The following is a 22,607-nucleotide window of genomic DNA, read 5'->3' on the forward strand; positions in this document are numbered from 1 at the left end:
AAACCTTGCCAATAATGGTTGCTGCGATCACCGGTGTCAGAAAAACGATGAATCAAACCAAGGATATCCAGTTCCCCATTACAGATCAGAAACCGAGCATCATGCGCGATGAGTCCACACATTCGCCCTAAGGCCTGAGCGTGGCCAAAGCGGAATTGAGGCAAGATCTCTTCATGACATGCAGACTCCATCAAAACTTGAAAATCTTCAAAAGTTGGACATACCTCTTGACCGCCGAAGCTAAAGACATGCGTCACCGGGTTCCAAAACCTCGCCGCGGCATGGAGGAAAGGGAGATGTAGCGGAGTGTGACTCAGCGTGAATAGTGCTTTGAAGCCGAAACCCCGGAAGTTCAACTTTTCCGAGCCATCTAGAGAAGCGATCCAAGCTGTGAGATTTTCAACGAGCAACGCCTCCATTTTTGTGCAAAACTAAGATGAATTGAGTCAAAACACGGAGCTAAGGCTTTTAAAGAGGAAAAGACACTATTGGGGGGACAAGTGTAAAAAATTGGGCGGTTGCTGAGCTGAGTGGCCGGCCAGCCACCTTTTTTAGCCGGCCGACCATTTCTTTTTTCAAAACTGGCCGGTGACCCCCAAAATCTGGCCGGCCAGCTCCCAAAAGTGGCCGGCCATGCTCCAAGGTGTGTCTTTAGCCCTGTTTTACCCTCCGAGGGAAAGTTTCAAGCATTTCCATGCAACAGACGTGTCGAAGGCCTCTATTTCCCTCTGTTTCGGATGCGTTCCATTGTCCAGATCGTCTGAAGTACACTTCGTTTTGTTAAAGCTTTTTTTATCGAGTTGTTGTTTTGTTTATCGAGTTGTCATTTTGCTTATCGAGTTGTTTGTCGAGCTGTCGTGTTTCGTGTTTTTGAGTTGTTACTCTTTGTTTAAGCTTTTGTTTGAGTCTTGTTTATCGAGTTGTCAACATTATTGTGTTTTGCTTATCGAGTTGTAAACTTGCTAAGGTTTTGTTATATCTTAGAAAGTTAAGTTGTTGCGTCGGTTCACTACCTGACTGGGCAAAATGCACAATACACATTTTCATTCAATCTCATTATGATGCAATCTGATGCTAAATGTTTAAAATACAATACTTTTTTCAAAAGCTGTTTCATCCCATCATGCCCCGCTTGTTACAACATTTTACAGACTAAGGCACAAGTTATACAGAAAATAAAACTGCCCGATAATGTACAATGTGCTACAACTACTAGCAAAAAGATAAATAAAACAGGAAACAGCCGCATTTGTGCTCTCAAGAGCAATAATAAGAGGCCCTCTTCGTCCTCTTCTGCGGAATAGACTCTCCGCCACCATCGCCCTCGCCATCATCTGAATCAAAGCCGTCATCCTCGGGATCCCCCTTAGCCTCGCCTCCACTCCCGGAACCAAGGCCGGAGCCGTCCTCTCCATCAGCAGATGTCTCAGACTGACGGTCTGCAACCTCCTCCTCCTCATCCTCACCAGGCTCCTCCTCCACAATATGTGCCCTGCGTCTGCGAGACGACCCCTCCCCTCGAAAAGGCCTGGATGGCCCAGCTCGCCGGAAAGGCCTGGATGGCCCAGCTCCGTGAAAAGGCCCAGGTGGCCCGGCCTACGGCTGAGCATATATCGGAGGCATCTGAGAACAAAGACTTCAAATTAAATACATCAGTCCAAATATGTACATCAGATGCGGATACAAGCAAAAACTACATGAAGTGGGTGCATGTAAGCACAGCGTACAAGTGGGGTGTGTGTCAGATGTGCTCTACACAAGTAGCCTACCAATGCAGTAGAAATCAGCATGTCACCAGAAGTATGATAAATGCCAGAAAAACTAAAGGGTACCTGGAAGCCCATGATAGACAACCGTGCCTCCCTCCGCAGGACCATCCTCTCAAGTGAGGCTACCATCTCGAGCACCTGATCCATATACTCAACAGGGGGCTGCAGGTGCAAAGGCAAGGGTGTCAGTAAAGGAGTGAACGTCCAAATATCTGAGTGATAAATCAAAGCTGTAAAACATACCGGTGACGAGTCGGGGTCTCTGACATATCGATGATCGGGCATCGGAGGCTCTATCGGAATCGAAATCGGAGAGGTAGTCCCATACTGCCACCCCATCAGCTAAGTCGGCATATCCGGCCACCCAGGATGAGGAAAAGTCGGAGGAATCGGGGGAACCGATCCACTCCCACCTCTAGATGTACCAGCCCTGCTGGTGGAAGGGCGTCTACAGCCCGAGCCCGGGCCTGGCTCGAAGATGGCATACCAGTAGGCCTCATCATCGGAGTACGAACTCCCGTCAATGGAGACATCAGGTATATGTGACGGTAAGTGGCGTAATCCCCCTCCTCAAGACATAGCAAAGCATCAGTGCCCAGCATAGCATTGACAACATCTCGGGAAATGAGCACATCAGCGATCCGCATATCGACTGGGGGTGCTGAGGGAGGATCCTGAGAAGTGTACCCCCAGACCTGACGCAAGAAATGCTCCCCCAGAAAAAAGGCCCTACCAACCGGCCCTTCGAACAAGAGCCTGTACCGGGAGGCACCCCACCCTCCAGCAAACTGGAATCGGAGACCCTCACCTAAAGGCGCCCATGGCTGCCATGTAATCTGCAGATAACAGGTGCATAAACCAAGCAGAAATCAAAGATGTACAGGACAAAACAAAGATGAAAACAGAAAGAACTGAGAGTTCTGAAGTACCTCTGATGAGCGCACCGTGTCAAAATACTGTCGCAGGTAAAGGAGAGACTCCCGAGGTCTTGGCCGGTGCCAGCCTTCAAAAACGAGTGAGTACGGGGTCATGAGGGGTCCTGCTACCATCAACTCCGGGGCCAATGTCGGGAAATATACATAGGCCCACAACTGTAGAAAATAAAGCAGAATGTGAAATGCTGAGGGCAAAATACACGATACAGAGTATAAAGTGTGCCATGTGTGCGATGTGCAGGTAATGAGGAGCAGAAATGTAAAAAGGCAGAAAGTACCTCCCAGACTCTCCAATAGCCACCAAGTAAGTCCCCCCGTCCGCGGGAAGTCGCGCTCATATAGCAATAAAGGGTGGCCAAGCCGGCACCACCCCAGTCATACCGCCTGACCTGTGACAGGTCCACCAAGGCACTCAACAGATCAAGCCCACCAGTGTTCCCTCTATCGGCAAACAGAGTGGTCCCGAAGAGGAACATCAAAAAGCCACGGGCATACTGTGCTGCCTCATCAGGAGTCCCGGGCTCCATCTCCACCCGCCGGAATTGGGAAGAGAACCAGGTGTATCGGACTCTCCCCGAAGCTCTGTCAACAGGCGGGCGAGCCCCCAGTAGATATATCCAAGCGGCCTCCCACTCGCCCATGTCATTATCATATGGGATCGCCCAACGTCCCACATCAAGGCCGGTCAACACAGCGAAGTCAAAAGGGGTCATAGTCATGTCCCTAGTGGCAGAGAAATGGAAAGAGTTGGTGGTGTCCCACCATCTCTCCACCAGGGCGGCCATCAGCGTCCTCCTGGCAGGACAACGAGATAGCCCAGCACAAAAGGGCCCGAACCCCGCTAAGTCAACCAAATCCCGAACGGCCTCCGGGAGCTCAGCATACCAGTCTCTAGCTGCTGTAGAGCCATACCCTCGCACGTTGCGAGAAGTCACCTGCATTCAGAATGAACACATGTTTCAGCATGAAATGAATAAAGCTGCGTGCGAATAAAATGAATAGGCTGCGTGCAAAGTAAAGTAAGTGTGTGCCGTGTGTTCACCTTCAATTTGGGCTGTGTGTTCAAAAGATTAGTGATTTGGGTTGCGTGTTCAACTCTCAATCAGTGTGTGCTGCGTGTTCACTTTCAAACTGGGCTGTGTGTTCAGAAGAATCAATTTGGGTTGTGTGTTCAGAAAATCAGTGTTTGGGCTGCGTGTTCAAACCTCAATCAGTGTGGGCTGCGTGTTCACCTTCAATTTGGACTGCGTGTTCAGAAAATCGGTGTTTGGGCTGAGTGCTCAACTCTCAATCAGTGTGGGCTGCGTGTTCACCTTCAATTTGGACTGCGTGTTCAGAAAATCGGTGTTTGGGCTGCGTGCTCAACTTTCAATCAGTGTGGGCTGCGTGTTCACCTTCAATTTGGACTGCGTGTTCAGAAAATCGGTGTTTGGGCTGCGTGCTCAACTCTCAATCAGTGTGGGCTGCGTGTTCACCTTCAATTTGGACTGCGTGTTCAGAAAATCGGTGTTTGGGCTGCGTACTCAACTCTCAATCAGTGTGGGCTGCGTGTTCACCTTCAATTTGGACTGCGTGTTCAGAAAATCGGTGTTTGGGCTGCGTGCTCAACTCTCAATCACTGTGGGCTGCGTGTTCACCTTCAATTTGGACTGCGTGTTTAGAAAATCAATGTTTGGGCTGCATGTTCACCTTCAATTTGGACTGCATGTTCAGAAAATCGGTGTTTGGGCTGCGTGCTCAACTTTCAATCAGTGTGGGCTACGTGTTCACCTTCAATTTGGACTGCGTGTTCAAAAAATCACAGTTTGGGCTGCGTGCTCAACTCTCAATCAGTGTGGGCTGCGTGTTCACCTCAATTTGGACTGCGTGTTCAGAAAATCGGCGTTTGGGCTGCGTGCTCAACTTTCAATCAGTGTGGGCTGCGTGTTCACCTTCAATTTGGACTGCGTGTTCAGAAAATCGATGTTTGGGCTGCGTGCTCAACTTTCAATCAGTGTGGGCTGCGTGTTCACCTTCAATTTGGACTGCGTATTCAGAAAATCAGTGTTTGGGCTACGTGTTCAGAAAATTAGTGTTTGGGCTGCGTGCTCAACTCTCAATCAGCGTGGGCTGCGTGTTCACCTTCAATTTGGACTGCGTGTTCAGAAAATCAATGTTTGGGCTGCGTGTTCAACTCTCAATCAGTGTGGGCTGCGTGTTCACATTCAATTTGGACTGCGTGTTCAGAAAATCAGTGTTTGGGTTGCGTGCTCAACTCTCAATCAATGTGGACTGCGTGCTCACCTTCAATTTGGACTGCGTGTTCAGAAAATCGGCGTTTGGGCTGCGTGCTCAACTTTCAATCAGTGTGGGCTGCGTGTTCACCTTCAATTTGGACTGCATGTTCAGAAAATCGGTGTTTGGGCTGCGTGCTCAACTCTCAATCAGTGTGGGCTGCGTGTTCACCTTCAATTTGGACTGCGTGTTCAGAAAATCGGTGTTTGGGCTGTGTGCTCAACTTTCAATCAGTGTGGGCTGCGTGTTCACCTTCAATTTGGACTGCGTGTTCAGAAAATCGGTGTTTGGGCTGCGTTTTCAACTCTCAATCAGTGTGGGCTGCGTGTTCACCTTCAATTTGGACTGTGTGTTTAGAGAATCAGTGTTTGGGCTGCGTGTTCAACTCTCGATCAGTGTGGGCCGCGCGATCACGACAAAGAGTATGAGCTGTGTGTTCAGAAATTCAAGTGCTTGAGCTACAAACCGAAATGAGCTGTGTGCTCGGAAATGAGCTGTGTGCCCGAAGAAAGGAGCTGCGTGACCAATAAACGAGCTGTGTGCCCGAAGAAGGAGCTATGTACCCGAAAAACGAACTGTGTGCCCGGAAATGAGCTGTATGCCCGAAGAAATAACTATGTGCCCAAAAATGAACTACGTACTTGAAGAAATAGCTATGTGCCCGAGATCTACTGTCTGCCCAAAAGAGCTGTGTGCCGAGATTAAACAGAGTGTTGTGTTTCGAGCTGCGTGCCAAATGAATAGAATATTGTGTTGTGAGCGGTGGATCAAACGAACAAAGTGTTATGGTGTGAGCTGTGTGCCAACTGAATAGAATGCTATGTCGTAAGCTGTGTGCTAAGTCTTGCATTGTGCATGCGTCTCATCGCACTATTTTGCGCTGTGACCATTACTTGCATTGTGCATGCATTTTACCGCGCTATTTTGTGCATCGGGCTATCTTGCCGCGCTAAGCTGTGTGCTATGTCGTAAGCTGTTTGGTGCAATTTATACTCGCGCTATCTTGCGCACCTTACCTGTATCGTACTGTCTTGTGCACTCACCTGGTCTAGGAGACCTTAAATCCTTCGGTCTAAGGAGACCTTAAATCCTGCATCATCATTCGCGTTGTTTTGCGCATCGCACTTGCATTTATTCGCACCGTCTGGTGCACTTTCTGGTCCAGGAGACCTTAAATCCTCTAAAGGTACAATTCCTTTGGGGTTTGTCGTGCCCGAATGACTTCCAGTGGTCTGGTATAGCCACCTGCCTGTGTTTGCGGTGAGTTCCTAGGAGACCAACTGAGACGGTGGAAACTAGAGTTCGAATGGCTTATGCCTAGAACGCAAAGGTTCGGGATTTCCGAGACTAAAGTCTGGTTTAAATGCCCAGGGGTATATCCTCGGCTCGAAATCTGTATGGCAGCCCCATAGATTGAGATAGCATCTGTATGCACCTCAATTCTGGATACTGATCCAACCTAGTTTGTCACCCTGTTGGAGAATAGGGAAAGCTGCAACCATAGTCAGGGAGAAAAGTAGTACCTGTGGTTCAACTGAGAAGAAGCGGGAGATCCCCAGCAGCATGAGGTAAGTCATTGCCAATTGCCCCTGTGAGGTACCTTCATTTCCTAGCTGTTACATTGCATTTCAGTTATTACATTACAGTGCATTGCATGAATCCTCAATTTTCAAACCGGCTTCGCGTAGCGTATAAGTCCAATTATCAAACCGGCTTCGCGTAGCGTATAAGTCCAATTATCAAACCGGCTCCGCGTAGCGTGTAAGTCCAATTTTCAAATCGGCTTCGCGTAGCGTATAAGTCCAATTATCAAAATCTTCCTGCATATCATTTTGCATCTTGCCCCCTACCTGTGGGCATGCCTGCGAGCACATCTTTGTTATCTTACCTGTTTGTCTAAGTCTTCGGCCTTGTCAAAAATGGGTCGTCTCTCGGCTTTGACATTCACTCCCGTCACGTGTGACTTTCGAGTTCTGTCAAAGAGGGGCAACTGTAGACACCCCATTTTTGACCGACCTTAAGACTCAGACATCACCGATAGAGCGCTTGGTGATATTGCATATCGTGCTCGTCCAGAGGTTTCAGAATCTCGGCTGCGAGCCTAGCCTCCGAACTTTCGGACTCTTTCATGCTTTGCCTCGGTTTGCGAACCAAGCTCGATTTTCTCTGTTTCTCTTCCCGAAGGGAGGGAGAGGTCTCGTAGACCATCCCTCAGTGGCCGTAGGCTACGTTTCATGGTCGTAGGCCATTTTTGCCCGTTTGGAGTCCGGTTTCCGGTTTTTCGGAATCGTTGGCCGTGTGCCTCGGTTTAGGACCGCTTAACCATCTCCGTTTGCTCCGGTTTTTGGCATACGTCTCATTTGCTCCCTTTTGAGGGACACTGTGGTCCGAGAGACCAACTTCGTGGTCGAACACCACTCCCGGTGCCTAACAGCCAGTTTTCGGGATCCCCCTCGGGCTGCGCGTTTCGACCCCCGAACGTTCATTCTGCATTGGTTTTGGTTCATTTTTGGTAGGGACCTCTGTTTCATCGGTAAGAAAGCCGTAGAAGGGTGGGAGGCCAGTAATTGTTCTGTCAGCCAACTTTATCCCTTCATCGCCCTCTGTCGCCCGATTTTCCTCACTTCAAAGCCAATGTTGAACACCCTTGGGCCTTTTTCTTGAACCCTAAACCCCATATTTGTGATGTACACATCTGGGAGGCCACCAATATTTGGTGGCCGGCCAGTAATTGTTGTTAACCCTTTTGAACCCCTTTGAAAAGTGGGTTGTTCTCTCTCCTGGTTCACTTTTTCCAGTGTTTAACCACAGGGTTGTGTTGTGCACACATCAGAGGCTCTCTTTTTGTGGTGGCCGGCCACTAATTATACTTGAACCTTTTGACCCTTGGCCGGCCGGCCATGGGAAGTAGCCGGCCGGCCACCTACAACCTAGATAACCGGCCGGCCATGCTCCTTGCACCCTATTCCTTACAGCTGTGTATCTGTTTTCCTCCCAGATTATGTATCCGGGGGGTGCATTTTTTGGGGGAAACTTAATTATTTTCCCTCCATTTTCTCCCCCCTTTTTCTCCCCCTTTTTTGCCTTAATAACAGGGGCTCCAGCTCTGATTTTAGGGTTACAAAACTTCCCCTCTAAGCCCTTGCCTTGTATCTCTGTTTCTCTATACTCCCAAGCTCAAAACCTCTCAAGTTCAACACCCTTCTCTACACCACCACCTAGCACCATACCTCCAACCTCCATTGCAGCCATTTGAAGTTGTTTTCCAGAGCCTAGGAGTGCTGCAACTCAAGCCAAGGAGCTGCCAAAGACAAGTCTTCAAGGGTGAGCTTCCATTTTCCCTTTTCTAGCCTTTTCTTGATTCATTTATAAGTCATACTTGCTTGCTGTTTTGGGCTCTGACCCTAACTGGAATTAGGCTTATTTTGAGCCATTTTTCATGTTTGATTAAGGGCCTCTCACTGTTTGAGGCCTCCTTGTTGCACTTGCTTCATTATCCCTCTTGTATGCCATTCCTTGTGTAGTATTTTTGGCCTACGTATAGACTGTTTTGAGGTATGTCATGAACTGAAAAGTGTCTTATTATGAGCCCTTATTCAACATTGCTGAAGGGCTAATCACTATTTGAGGCTTCTATTTATCAGTTGCCTTTATATCTCTCTTTTGGCTCTATTTTTGCATGATTTATTAGCCTCTTGTGCTTCTGTTTTTGGGTTCTGGTCCGAACTATAAGTGACCTTATTTTGACCCCCTCTTCATGTTTCATTAAGGGTCTTTCATTTTTTGAGGCATCCTTTGTATACTTTGTGTTATATCTCTCTTTTTGGCCCTATTTTGCATAGCATTTTGAGCATTCTTGCATACTGTTTTGGGTCTGTCCATCAACTGTAAAGTGCATTATTTTTGGCCCCTCTTCAACATTGTTGAAGAGCCCCTTTGTGTTTAAGGCCAGAAACCACCACTTGCTTCTTTGTCCCTCTTTTGGCCCATTTCTTGCATGAGATTTTAGCCATACCTGTGTTGGTTTTTGGGGTTTGTTGTAAACTATAAAATATCATATTTTGGGCCCCTCTTAAACATTGTTGAAGGGCCCTCACCTGTTTGAGGTCTGCAGCTGTGACTCACTTCTTTATCTCACATTTAGGGCCATTTTTGCATGCTAGTTTTGCCCTATTTGTGTTTGCTGTTTGGCCTTGCTTAAAGCTGTAAATGTGCTTATGTTAGGGCTTTCTTAACTCTGTATTTACATTCCATGATCAAATAATGCATGCTTGATGTATCTATAAGTCATTTCATGTGCTTAATCTTGCATTTCAGGACCATTTCATGCATCGGGTGCTATATTGTCATGATTCGGGGCTGTTTCAGGTCCTATTTTAGCACTGAAATTTGCATGTTTGCATATCATATTTCATGCCTTGCCATGTCTTGTTAGAATGGCATTCCGTGCCTTAGGTTTGGTCCTCAGTTTGCGTGCATGCGTGCACGCATTTCGAGTGTCTCATTTTCATCAACTGGCCTCTTATGCGAGTGTGGCTGAGGTCCACTTGTGTTAGTGTAAGTCCATTTATGCATTGTGTATGCCATTTCGTTTCATAGCATTACGTATGCTAGGTTGTATGTTAGAGCATTGTGTATGCCATGTTACCTCGTGCATCGTGTATGCCATTTCATAGCATTGTGCATGCTAGGTTGTATATTAGTTGCATTCATGCATGTCATGCATATTGGATTGTGCTTGGGATAGGAGTTAGCCCAAGCACGGGAAACGAGGTACGTTTCGTACTCCGAGTGACGGAACGTGTCTCAATTTCCCAGTCACCGACACTCCGGATTATCCATGATGGAGTAAGGTTTTAGTTGAGTTTTCTTGTGCATTCATTCTATATTGAGTTGCACATTTCGACTCCTCGCCCATCATGCATCGAGATGCGTGATTGGTGGCACGAGGATCGAGGCATGCATGAAAATACATTGCTATGCCCCTTTCCTGCTCTCTGTTGCAGCAAATCAAGAATTAGCAACCTTCCGGAGCTTAGCGCGCTTTCCAAGAATAATTGTAAAACAGAGGCTAATCGGGGCATTCCAGTGGATTTTCGCGCAAGGCAGCCCAGACATGCATCATCCATCATCTGAAGAAGAGTCAAGGCAGGCCCTGGCTTGCATGCCAGTTTACTATTTTTCTTAGTTAATTTGTAAATTAATTAGGAATTTGTATATATTTGGACTGTATTATTTGGACTGTGTTATTTGGACTGTACTATTTATTCGGACCCTCTGCGCGAGGGCAATGTTGTAATAAGTGTGCGTGTGTGTGATGTATGTCTTCCAACCCCATATCTTTCTCCCTTTTATTTACCAGCTTATGATGGTTAGATTAGGGCATGTTTCAATTAGCATACAGTATGATCGCATGTTTGCATTCATTCATCTGTTTTGCATGCACCGGGCTCGACGCATCATACTAACTGCATTGTATTTTCAATTCCAAGTTGAATACATGTTAGCTGTAGCATTTCATATGCCATGTTTAGAATAGCCGAGCCTGCTATAGTTGCATTTTTGCATGTGTTGCATTAGGCATTTCTGTATAATTAGAATCATACATGAATTTCTAATTAGCTTCTGTTTTGGCTTGGAGTACTCGGTAAGTTTTATGCTTTAGCATCCTTGCATGCGTGTGAGTGACTGCCATGAATAGCATGCTTACCATGAGGCTATTTGCTTATGTGATATAACTTCCTGAATGCCTGTGGGTGAAGGTTGGGTTATTTGGATTAGAACAAATCATCAACTGTGAGTTTTAAGCCCACTAGATAGTGGCAAAACCATCTTTTCTTAAGCCCACCTGAGGGTGGAAAAATCTGCATTTTAAGCCTACTTGCGAGTAGCGAACCATCTTTCAGATAAACAAACATGAAATGTTTTGTTCCAACTTAGGCGATCCAGTCTATACTTGTATGCTGTGCGCATCACATAGTAAATCTAGGCTAATAACCGAAATAAGAACACATAATGTTTTAAAAAATAGATATCATGGTTAGTAGAGGCCGATCTTTGATCGGGCGAGCGGGGGTGCTCACGAAGTGACCTTCCCCAATCGTACCCAAGTTCCCGAGCCGAGGCAACTTTGGTGATGACGGACACGTGGCCTTAGGCAAACGAGTCAGGGTTTCCTAAATTTCCCTCAAAATAAAATATTTAGGTGGCGACTCTGTATCTGGCAAAGCAGTCCATGTTTGACACTTCTTTCAAAAATCTGTTTTCTCAAAACGATTTGCCGGATTTGGACTCTTTGGTTCAGACTTAGAACCGTGACAATTTAAGAGTCCTGAGCTGTAGTGACCCCAAATGAACAGAACGGGACTCACCCTCCCAGGGCGTTCGGGGACGTCTACAGGTGGCCACTCAATTCATCCGGTACCTATGATGTTCATGGTATTCTTTGTTAATTGTATTTATATTCAATGATACAATTGTGCTATAATTAAATATTTATAAAACATTTATTTATACCGAACTTGTTTATTGTGATTTGTACCCCCTTCGTAGGACATAATAGCCAACATTTCAGCTTTCATTTCTTGTATCTGTGTCGAAAGCTCTGTTCGCATCTTCTCCCTCTATTCCTCTCTAATCTCATCCCTCAGCTCTTGTCTCAACTCCGTACGAACCTGCTTTGTGATCTCGGCAACAATCGATGACTAAGATCCTGACTGTGATGACTTAGATTTATCTCCATATACCATGCTCCAAGGCATATCCTTGCCGTAAGTACGACAATATCCATGCCCATCTTCACCGACCACGTCGTGGAAAACACTGTCTCGAGCATCTTCGGTAGTGCGGTAATCTTCAGGCAACATGGACAATTGGTGCTCAAACTCGTACTATAAATTAAAATAACAAGTACATATACATAATTAGGCAGTTCAAACAAAATCAAATATAAATACAAATTTAAGGATTTAAAAATACCATGGTTTGCCTGACATCTGGGTCAGTTTTGATTGCGTGTATATTTCCAAACACTCATTTTATCCGTGGGCAACCCTTCAGCAATCATCTAAAAATTCAAAAATTAATTATTATTGCAGTAATTTACATTCATATTGGTATCTACCTAAATAATATATACCTTCCTTCGAATATGAGTGAATGAAATACGTCCTATCGTATGATTAATATAATGAAAGAAATGACTTCCAACATTGTGGACTGCAATGTCCTATAAAGTTTGCATAAATGTAAGTCGCAAGTATACAAAGTTAATAATTTTTCTAAAGATACGTGCTTTGTAATTAACTTATTTTATATACCTCTACTTTCTTAGTCTTCCAATAATCAACAAGACCATACCACTGTTCTGGAACAGTTTGCGGAGGCACCATGTCTTTGATATTAGTATGATCCTTGTTAGGCTCAAAATACTTATTCTTGATCTTGCTTTCGTGATCCTTCCACAAGTCATTGCACTTTTTCAAGCAACGTGGTTTGTACCCCTCCAGACAAATTTGTAAATTATCCTACAGTACAATTTGAATCATTAGTTCAATTAATAATATAATTGAACAATTTAGTAAATATGCTTTTACCTTAACATCTGCCCATATTGACTCAAGAACATCAATAGGCACTTCAGTTCAATCAACGTACGTAAGAGAAACAATGTTCCCATTACGTACCATGAACCCAAGTTGGCTAGTTAACTTAGACTCATTATCTCCTGTAGGATTGAAGTTGGCGTCAAAATCAATGGCCAACTTCTTGTCCGTACCCCAATCTTTAATGCCTTTCGCAAATCCTCAACCTCGGGAGGAAGATAAAGAAACTGTAGGGCATGTATGGAGTAATGGAAAAAAAAACACATATTACAAAAATTGATGATAAATAACTTGTAGTTAAATTAATGTAATTAGATATATAGCCATTTGTTATACCTGAGTTGGCTTGTGAATTAGTCGCTGGATTTATAACACATTATAAGAATAAATAGATTATATAAGAATATAATAAACAACATATAAATTAAAGCATAAATTAAATACATGAAAGCAAAATTGTACCTGAAGTGGGATATGAAGAAGTCGTCGGTCCTAGCATATGAAATTAGAAAGTTTATGTATAGTGAAAATAAAATAATTTAATTAATATAATTTAAGTACATAACAAATTTGTATATCTGTGGTGGCCTGTGAAGACAACGTTGGTCGAGACAATTGTGATGATGGCGGTGGATGTATCGGTGGCTGTGATGGTGGTGGTGGCTGTATCGGTGGCTGTGATAGTGGTGGTGATTATGTCCGCATACGCAAAACATCAGCCATAGTGCGAGAGGGATTATTAAGCTTCCTCTTCCGTGCCATAACAAGCTGTAACAAATATAATTAAAAATATAGAGAATAGTTTGGAGTTAATAATGTAAATACAAAACAAACATAATAAATAAATTGGAAGTACATAAAATTGTTAAATAAAGTAACATGCCCAAATATGCAAGTCATTAAAGCATGACAATTTACTGTGTCATTATAGAATCCAAAAATTATTACAAAATATCTTAATTCTCTCTCATTTCAACATCAACAGTTTCTCCTTCTACGACTTCCCTCACCCAGCCAACTTCTTCATCACGGACCATTATATTTTCTTCTAATTGTTGACTCATATATGGCTCAGTTTCTGGATCAGCAGAATACATATCAAATAAACCCCTTTGAGACATCTTCACAACCACTTGCCAATCTGATTCTATAGGGTCTGCAACATACCAAAGTTGCTTAGCTTGGGATACCAAGATGAAAGGTTCATTGGTGATTTGATCATCTCAATACAACAAATGGTTGAAGTTAATCAGCGTGAACTTGAAATTATCTTTTTTCTTCCCCCGAACATTGTCAATTCTATCACACTTGAACAATACATACTTCATTGCATTGGTGTACTGGATTTCAATGATATCTGTCACTTGTCCACAATAGTACACAGCCCCCACAAGAGGATTTTTGTCCTCCCGGCTTGCATAACTAATAGTATCTACTTTCAAAGCTACACCAGAATTTTGACTGGCTTGACGGTCATCCATAGACTTGACCCGAAAACGGAACCCATTAGTTATGTAACCGGTAAACCTTCTTGCTCCGTTATGAGGTCCATTTGCCAATGTTTGAATCTCTTCAGAAAATATGGTATTATCAGTCCTTCGCAAAGTGTGAACCTATTTAAAAAATGAAAGCAAATTCAAAACACAAATCGACCTAAGTTGTAATATATAGCTAGATTTGTCCATACATACGTGTTCTTTAAGCCAAGTGTGAAAAGTTCTGAAATGTTCATTTCGGAGTTGATGATCATCAGCACGAGGCATTTTCATCTTAAGTTTTTCAAGGTGTTTCCTATATACGTTGAAAAATTATCAATTACAAATTAATGTTTGAAATGTAATAAAAAAACAAAAAAAAAAAAACTTGGCAAATATTGAGTAAGAGGGGTACCTACTTTAGGAATGGTTCAACTGCTTTTGTATTGAGCAAGATATATCGATGACACTGTACATAAGAAGTATGACCAAGGTTGAAAGTTGTGGCTTCACCAACAGCACGACCCATATTAGCTGCACTATTGTAGTTCCTTACAGGCCAATTCAATTTAGTTTCCACATCATTCAGATATTGAGCGCAAAAATTCATGCATTCTTCCATGAAATAACCTTTAGCCATTGAACCTTCTGGATGAGCCTGATTACGTACATATTGCTTTAAAGTAAGAAGATATCTCTCAATTGGATACATCCATCGAAATTGAATCGCTCCAGCCACCAATGCTTCATCACCTAGGTGTATAGACAAATGCTCCATTACATCAAAAAAAGCTGGTGGAAATATTTTCTCCAAATGACAAAGTGTTAGTGCTATACGACCTTGGGTATATCCTACATCTGTTTGACGACTTACTTTGGAACACAATTGTCTGAAGAAATTACTTAATTATCAAGGCTTGAACAACATTCTTAGACAACAATCCTCGTACACCCAAAGGAATAAGTTGTTGCATCAGAATATGACTATCGTGGCTCTTTAGACTCGAAATGCTTCTATCCTGTAATCGTACACGGCGAGAGAAATTTGATGAATACCCGTCAGGAACTCTAACGTCCTTAAGCATTTTCAAGAACAAATATTTCTCATCCTTGGTCATTGTGAATTGTGCTGATGGCAAATAAGCTCTATTCGTCCCCCTTGACTGCAAGTGTAGGGGTTTTCTAATATTCATTTCTTGCGGATCACGCCAAGCATTGACATTATCCTTGGATTTCCCTACAACCCCTAGTATTGTCCATAATACATTGTCACACACATTCTTCTCTATATGCATCTCATCAAGGTTATGTCTTATTAGATTGTGCTCCCAATATGGCAATTCAAAAATATACTCTCTTTTTTTTCCAACTATGAGTGCGAGGTCCAGCTTTCTCCCTTTCCACTTGTCTCATATGCCTCTCTTTAAGGTCATCCAGCCTGTATTAGGTTAAGATACCCTCAGATTCTACTTGTAGCAAAATCTCTGATCCAAATAACAATCTCAGTTTAAGACTCAATTCTCGAGTACCATCAAATAATACTTTATCCTTTCGAAATTTATGACCACTAGGTAGGAATCTACGATGACCTAAATATGAATGTTTCCTACCATGTTTTAACCAACACGATCTAGTTTCCTTATTGCAACATGGACATGCATATTCTCCTTTCGTGTTTCATTCTGACAAGTTCACATATGCTGGAAAATCACTAATTGTCCATAACAAAGCTGCATGCGTTTGAAACATTTGATTTCTTAATGCATCAAATGTAGAGACACCATCAGTCCATAGTTCTTTCAACTCCTCAATCAACGGTTGCATATACACATCAATTTTGTCACCAAGTCCTTTTGGGCCATCGATAAGTGTAGACAAAATCAAAAATAGTTGTTTCATGCGCATCCATGGCGGTAAGTTGTATGGAATGAGAACAACAGGCTAGGTGCTATAAACTATGTTCATCAATCTGAATGGGTTAAAACCATCAGATGTTAACCCAAGCCTTACACTTCGACAATCATCAGCAAAGTCAGTATTTTAACGGTCAAAATCTTTCCATGCAAGGGAGTCAGCAGGATGTCTTAAGACACCATCATCTTGTCGTTCCTCTGCATGCCATTTCATGAGCTTGGCTATTTTCAATGACATAAACAACCTCTGCAATCTTTGCTTCAAAGGGAAATACCTCATCTGTTTAGAGGGTATCTGTTTACCGCCTCCACGAGGAACATTTGAACTATCAGCTCCATTTTGTTTCCACCTATAACTTTTGCATATGACACATTCATCAAGATTGATGTATTCATTTCGGAACAACATACAACTATTGGGGCATACATCCTACGTTTCATATGTGAAGCCCAAATCTGTAGGGATCTTTTGAGCTTTATAGTAAGAATCAGGAAGTTTCGCACCCTCAGGGAAAGCTTCATTCAACAACTCAAGTAACATAGTAACAAAAGTGTCACTCCACTGATTTAGCACCTTCATATGTAAAAGTCAAACAATGAACGACAAAGATGTGAACTTCTGACAACCCAGATACAATTCACTCTGAGCATCCTCTAAAAGTTTGAAATAATTTGCAGTCTCTACATCTGGACCTAACTGCGGATCAGTTGCAAGTAGTTCTGCTACATTGGGATTAGTTGGTGCCTATGGTTCATCACCTACAACACTTGTACTAGGAATTGAAATACCAATAACATCATGTATCATTCCCACCATATCATCCCTAATGTTTTCATTCGCTAAGGCTTCATTATCTCGGTTACCATGCACAGAAGTATACAACTCTCCATGATTAATCCTATGTTTGTATTTGTTTAGAAAGCCATTTGAAATCAAGTTCTCTCGCACACTATCTCGGACAAGATTATAGCGATTCTCGCATTTCCTACATGGACAACAAATCATCGAACTTGTAGCCCTATTGGTGTATGCAAACACTAGAAATCGATCGATTCCATTCATGTATTCTCTCGACATCCTATTTGGAAAATCAATCCAACTCTTATCCATTTTGTTTACTTCTCCTAAATATATATTCTGTATACATGAACATGCATATTAATTAACCATAACAACAATTCTAATATTTTATACATCATAAATGCACACATTCCAATAGGTGAGCAAATATATCATGGACAAAAATGCAAACATTCCAATAGGTGAGCAAATATATCATGGACAAAAATGGAAGTTAAAGATGGAAATTTTCATTATGATTAGATTGTATCATTACCAATAAAAACCAGACCACATAACAATTCAATGCATCATTCACCAAAAAATAATCTTAAAAGTCACAAACCTATATGGAAGAAGGTGATTCACATTAACAATATTCCTTATCTCAAGGTGATTAGGTTACTATTGTACAAATATTAAAAAATTCTATTTGAAAAGTGATGGTGATTCACATTGGTTGTTGGTTATAACTCACTTTCACAACACAAAAAAAAAGGTCCAAAAAACATAGAAAGTTCTCAATATAAAATATATAAATGTAATTCATTCATAATTACAGATATAAATATTTGTTATCTCACATTTATGTAATTTTTATTTAAAACTTTATGTATTCTTAACCCAACTCTTTTCACAAATCTTAAACTTTTGATCACACAACCAACCCATTGGCAAAAAAGATCATTTAGCCAACTCCTCAAGGGTCAAACTACCATATTTAATGCTCTCTAACAGTTGTTCCTTAAGTAGTATGGATTTGAACTTTTTTGTAGCTAGATTTTATAATAAATAAATTTTAAAAAAAAGGAAGAAATTATTTATAAATATTAGAAGGGTTGGGATTTTCTGTCCCAAGTATAATAATAAATTACCACCAGAAAAAAAAGAAAGAAAGAAGGAAGGAAGAGATACAAAAATGTTTAAGACATGAAAAGCATAACAGTGGGTAACCAATAACAAATTCAATCAGGACAATATTGAGGCAATAAAATCATAATAAACAACCACATCCAGTCCAATCATAACCATTCATTTTAAACGAAATCAACATTTTAGAGAGAGAGAGAGAGAGAGAGAGAGAGAGAATTTTCTACTCAAATGCACTTTGGTTACTTCACTTCGATACATTTTCACTTTCAAAAACCAGAGAATACAAATGTACCAAGGAAAACATAAAGAAAACAATGGTATGAGCAAGTGCTCCACTTGGCATAGAAATATCACAGCCAGGCAACTTGGTATTTTAATCAATATACAAACATAATTAAACATTCTAAAAACGAGAATGCAAACATAAAGCTATACATGTTTAGTCAATTGTGTCTGAAAAAAATTACACATTGACAAGCTTCCAACAGTGGACTGCAATATTTGGCAAGCAAATAACTGTGTCAATTGTCTGTCCCTTTATTTCTGTGTTGCCATACATAGGTTTGATTTGGGTTTTAATAGCATAGAAGAGAAAATAGAGGACGTGGAGAAGGTGAAGGAAAACACACACACACACACACACATATTGTTAATGTAAATGTAAATCACCTACTACACTCCACCAAACCTACCTCCACCACTCACTCCTATCACCTACTACACTCCACCAAATCTACCTCCACCACTCACTCCTATCACCTACTACACTCCACCAAACCTACCTCCACCACTCACTCCTCACCTACTCCAGAATCATCTCCTATATAATAGGAATTCTTGTACAAAATAGATATACAACAATCTTGTAATATATCAATCAATAATATCAATTATCAATACATATTTCATTCTCTTTATTTTTCCATACATCAAATTTAACATGGTATCAGAGCAGGTTTAGAACCTAATATTTTCGCTTCACCGGCGGACGGCAACCTCACCCTAGCCGTCCGCCGGACCTCAACCTATTCCGCTTATTTTTTTTTCACATACCTTGATGCTGGCTTGGTCCGAGCCTTCTGCACCTACCCCTACCGCGGACGCCACCGCCTTTGTACCCGCAGCGTTTGCTTCTCTTCCACCTTTGTACCCGCAACTTGTACGCTTCTCTTCTAGTTCCTTCAAGAACCTACTCCTCCTAAGACAGCACCCAGAGCAGCCCATACCTATTCACATCGGAAGTGAAACCGGCTACAACCACACCGGTGGTGACGACTCACCCCAGAACCATGAAACACCGGCCTCACCGGTGGTGTCCGAGAAACCAGGGCGCACGGCTAGCACCGCACTCGTGACCGAACCACAGCGACACACCACCTACCAGCGATCAACATGGTTGGACGGATCAGAAACCTTTCTTGCACAGCACTGCCATTTAAATTTGGCCCAGAGGGATCACACTTCTCTAGCATTGATTCTGTCAATTTCACCTGCTGTTCTACAAAATCTTTTACATCCTCAGCATCGGGATCCTCAAGCCATCGATATGGATCGGAGATGCGAACGCCATGATAATCGTCGACAACGGACTCGTTTCTGCAAGCCAAAGGATACTGCAGAGGCTCGTCTTCAAGGAGCCCCGATTTTGCATGTGACTCTCTGTGTATTATTCTCTTCATCCTCTCACATCCTCTCCTCTCTTTTTTTTTAATATTCTCCCCATTCTCATCTTTCCACTTTCCAACCCACCATTCTTTTTTTTTTAATCACCCCTCATTCTCTCTCTCCTATTTCTCCTTTCCAACCACCATCTACTTTCCTATTTCTTTTCTTTTTTTTATATTTCCTTTCCTCCCTCTTTTGACAAGCCCACGCCACACCCAGCAAACCCATCATCTTCCTTTTCCATCCGTGGTCGCCCCGCCCCACCACATTTGCATCTCCCAATTTTTTTTTTTTTTTTTTTTTCATTTTTTATTATTTTACCATACACACACTTCTCTTCTTTTTTATTTTCTTTTATACTTTATTTTCTTCCCCCTTCCTCTCTGTTTATGTCAGTGCGCTCCATAGCCTTCTCTCCGCAGCACATGGCTATGCGTAAAAAAAAAAAAAAACAACACACAACAAACAAACCAAAAAAAAAAAAAAAAAAAACAGCAGACGAAGAAGAACTGCTACCACACTCATTTTATTCATGTTGGGGCTCACCCCGATCACCATTTTACAACAACACACACACACAAAAAAAAAAAAAAAAAAAAAAAAAAAAAAAACACAAACCAAAACAAAACACCCACACCCACAGTGGGATTTTTCTTCTCTACTCTACTGCAGGTCTCTTCTTTTTGCCTCCGTCCTGGGCGGCTCTTGCCGGTGTTGCCTCCGTGTTTCCCACTCCACTGGGCACGATCACTCCACCCTGCTCCTCCACTGCAGCATATGGCGGCCCTCCAAATCGGAACATCACGGTGGCCTTCCGCTTCAGCTCCTTGTTTTCTGCCCTTAGCACGCTCATCTCTGCTCGCGCATCCTTATACATGTGTTGGAGCAGAGCCAGCTGGGAGTTTAATTGCTGCACCTCATTTGTCCTACTCTGTAGCCGGTGCGACAGATTTGTGACCGCCGTCATGGACTCCACACATGCCTTCAACGTATACTGATTGGCCTCCACATCCGACTGCACCGCCATTTTTTGCTCCACAGACCGCATCGGAAAGTTCAGCGGAGCAAACCCAGCAGTGTTTGGTTGCGGTTCACTGGCCACTGCACCAGTTCTCTCTCCTGTAGACTCGTTGAGGTCGGGAAAGAGGGTAAGCAGCCCGCGGGAAGACGAAGCCATTTTTTTCTGGGCAACAGCGTGTTATAGAGAGTGTTACAGAGTATCTTCTCAGCAAAACCTTCTCAGCAAAACGAAGAGTTTTTCAGAGGATTTTCGCCAATTGTTTGTCTTCGCCTCTGCCTCAGCTCTGTCTTGGTTAAATAGCCGAGGCAGCCACGCGCATCGCGCGCCTCTTCTCGCCGACAAACTGGCACGCCTTTTCATGGCACGCCTTTTCATGCATTCGGGCACGCCTTTTGATGGCACGCCTTTTGAGGGTGCGGGCACACCTTTTGAGGGCACGATTTTTGAGGGCTCGATATCTATATCCATGTATATCTTTTGGGCAGCCTATATACACACTCATACAGTGTCTTCTACACCGGTCAGCTTTATCAATCTCCCTTTGTTTCAACCTCAAATAGGTTTCTATCTTCACACCTATTTGAGTTTGAGGGGGGGTTATACACAGTATCATGTTCAAGTCACCTCATGGCGCACTCCCTAAGTCGCCCCCTTGGTGCACCACCACAACTTTCTACAACGTTCCGACATGACCCCGTAAACTGTCCTTCTACATCGGTCCGACATGACCCCATAAACTGTCTTCTACATCGGTCTGACACGACCACACAGTGTCTGCTACAACGGTCCGACATGACCCCGTAAACTGTCTGCTTCAACGGTCCGACATGACCCCGTAAACTGTCTGCTACAACGGTCTGACACGACCATACCGTGTCTCCTATCCTGTTTTTATTTATCAGTTTACTTTCCTGTTTTGTTACTCTCTCCAAACTCAAGTTGGCTAGTACCTATCCTCCTTGAGTTTGAGGGGGGCTGTTAATGTAAATGTAAATCACCTACTACACTCCACCAAACCTACCTCCACCACTCACTCCTATCACCTACTACACTCCACCAAATCTACCTCCACCACTCATTCCTATCACCTACTACACTCCACCAAACCTACCTCCACCACTCACTCCTCACCTACTCCAGAATCATCTCCTATATAATAGGAATTCTTGTACAAAATAGATATACAACAATCTTGTAATATATCAATCAATAATATCAATTATCAATACATATTTCATTCTCTTTATTTTTCCATACATCAAATTTAACACATATATATATATATATACATATATCTTTGGGGTGGTTTTACACTTTAGTTTGATTTTGGTTTATATCAAAGGGGAAATGAAGAAAAGGGGGGAACGAAGAAGAGAAGAAAAACAAGAGGAAGCGGATAAGACAAAGTAAGAGAGGAGATCACTGTGGCAGAGAGAAAAGGGAAAAGAAAAAGAGGTGTCGGCTATGCTTTGTGGCTGTTGGGAATAAAGGACTAGAAAGTAAATTCAACTGATGCCCACTACACAAAACAAACTCCTTTCATTCTTACTAACACCTAATATGGCAAATACAGTATTTAGTCTTCTAATATGGCACAGGATCACCTGTCCCAATTATGTGTCCCATTTTCCTGTCCCAATGTCTCTCTACTGCCATGTGTCCAACACCAAACATTCAATTTAACTCTGTTAACTCTCCGTAAGAAAACTCACAGCACCATTGTGCCATTAAATTACTATGCTCATAAAATCACCATCATCCACTCATACAAACACAAGGACAGTATACCACTCAGCAAAGCAGACTATTCTACACTCCTAACACATTGTCAAGGGTTGACCCCCAACATGTCAAATAAGAAAATGTGATAAGAAGTGTATAACTTCCCAAATATGCATTTTTATGATGAACTGTAACCAATTATTTGATTGCAATTTTAATTTCTCTGTTGACAGTTCACAACACTATTATAAGTTTACAAATGTTTCTGACTAACTTTATTAGAAATATGACCACTC

General features: G+C 42.6%; 1 protein-coding gene across 7 annotated transcripts; it reads right to left on the reverse strand.

Moving 5' to 3' along the window:
- Positions 1–1,062: 1,062 nt before the first annotated feature.
- Positions 1,063–18,034, reverse strand: LOC114292876 (protein MAINTENANCE OF MERISTEMS). Of its 7 annotated transcripts, none has more exons than XM_082902810.1 (12): positions 13,045–18,033; positions 12,919–12,942; positions 12,574–12,809; positions 12,298–12,504; positions 12,117–12,206; positions 11,957–12,044; positions 11,653–11,868; positions 2,983–3,639; positions 2,699–2,860; positions 2,013–2,605; positions 1,833–1,931; positions 1,063–1,623 (listed from the first exon to the last, which is right to left on the reverse strand). In XM_082902810.1, exons 8-10 carry the CDS (start codon positions 3,487–3,489, stop codon positions 2,108–2,110), a joined length of 1,167 nt encoding a protein of 388 aa, XP_082758936.1. In that variant the 5' UTR covers positions 3,490–3,639; positions 11,653–11,868; positions 11,957–12,044; positions 12,117–12,206; positions 12,298–12,504; positions 12,574–12,809; positions 12,919–12,942; positions 13,045–18,033; the 3' UTR covers positions 1,063–1,623; positions 1,833–1,931; positions 2,013–2,107. The 7 variants fall into 7 exon arrangements, with proteins under 7 accessions (XP_082758936.1, XP_082758930.1, XP_082758931.1 ...); XM_082902804.1 differs by having other exon boundaries at positions 11,500–11,868; XM_082902805.1 differs by having other exon boundaries at positions 1,063–1,636; positions 11,500–11,868.
- Positions 18,035–22,607: the final 4,573 nt, after the last annotated feature.

This window comes from Camellia sinensis, chromosome 13, assembly GCF_055761805.1.
Source record: "Camellia sinensis isolate YWXY chromosome 13, ASM5576180v1, whole genome shotgun sequence".
NCBI classification, from domain to species: Eukaryota; Viridiplantae; Streptophyta; class Magnoliopsida; order Ericales; family Theaceae; genus Camellia; species Camellia sinensis.

Excerpts from the sequence above, each read along its gene's own strand:
- LOC114292876 (XM_082902806.1), bottom strand. The coding sequence starts at position 11,592 with ATGCGAACAGAGCTTTCGACACAGATACAAGAAATGAAAGCTGAAATG. Across the intron at positions 3,640-11,499 it reads GTACAAATCACAATAAACAA|GTGACTTCTCGCAACGTGCG; the intron begins GTTCGGTATAAA and ends TTCTGAATGCAG. Across the intron at positions 2,606-2,698 it reads ACACGGTGCGCTCATCAGAG|ATTACATGGCAGCCATGGGC; the intron begins GTACTTCAGAAC and ends TGTTATCTGCAG.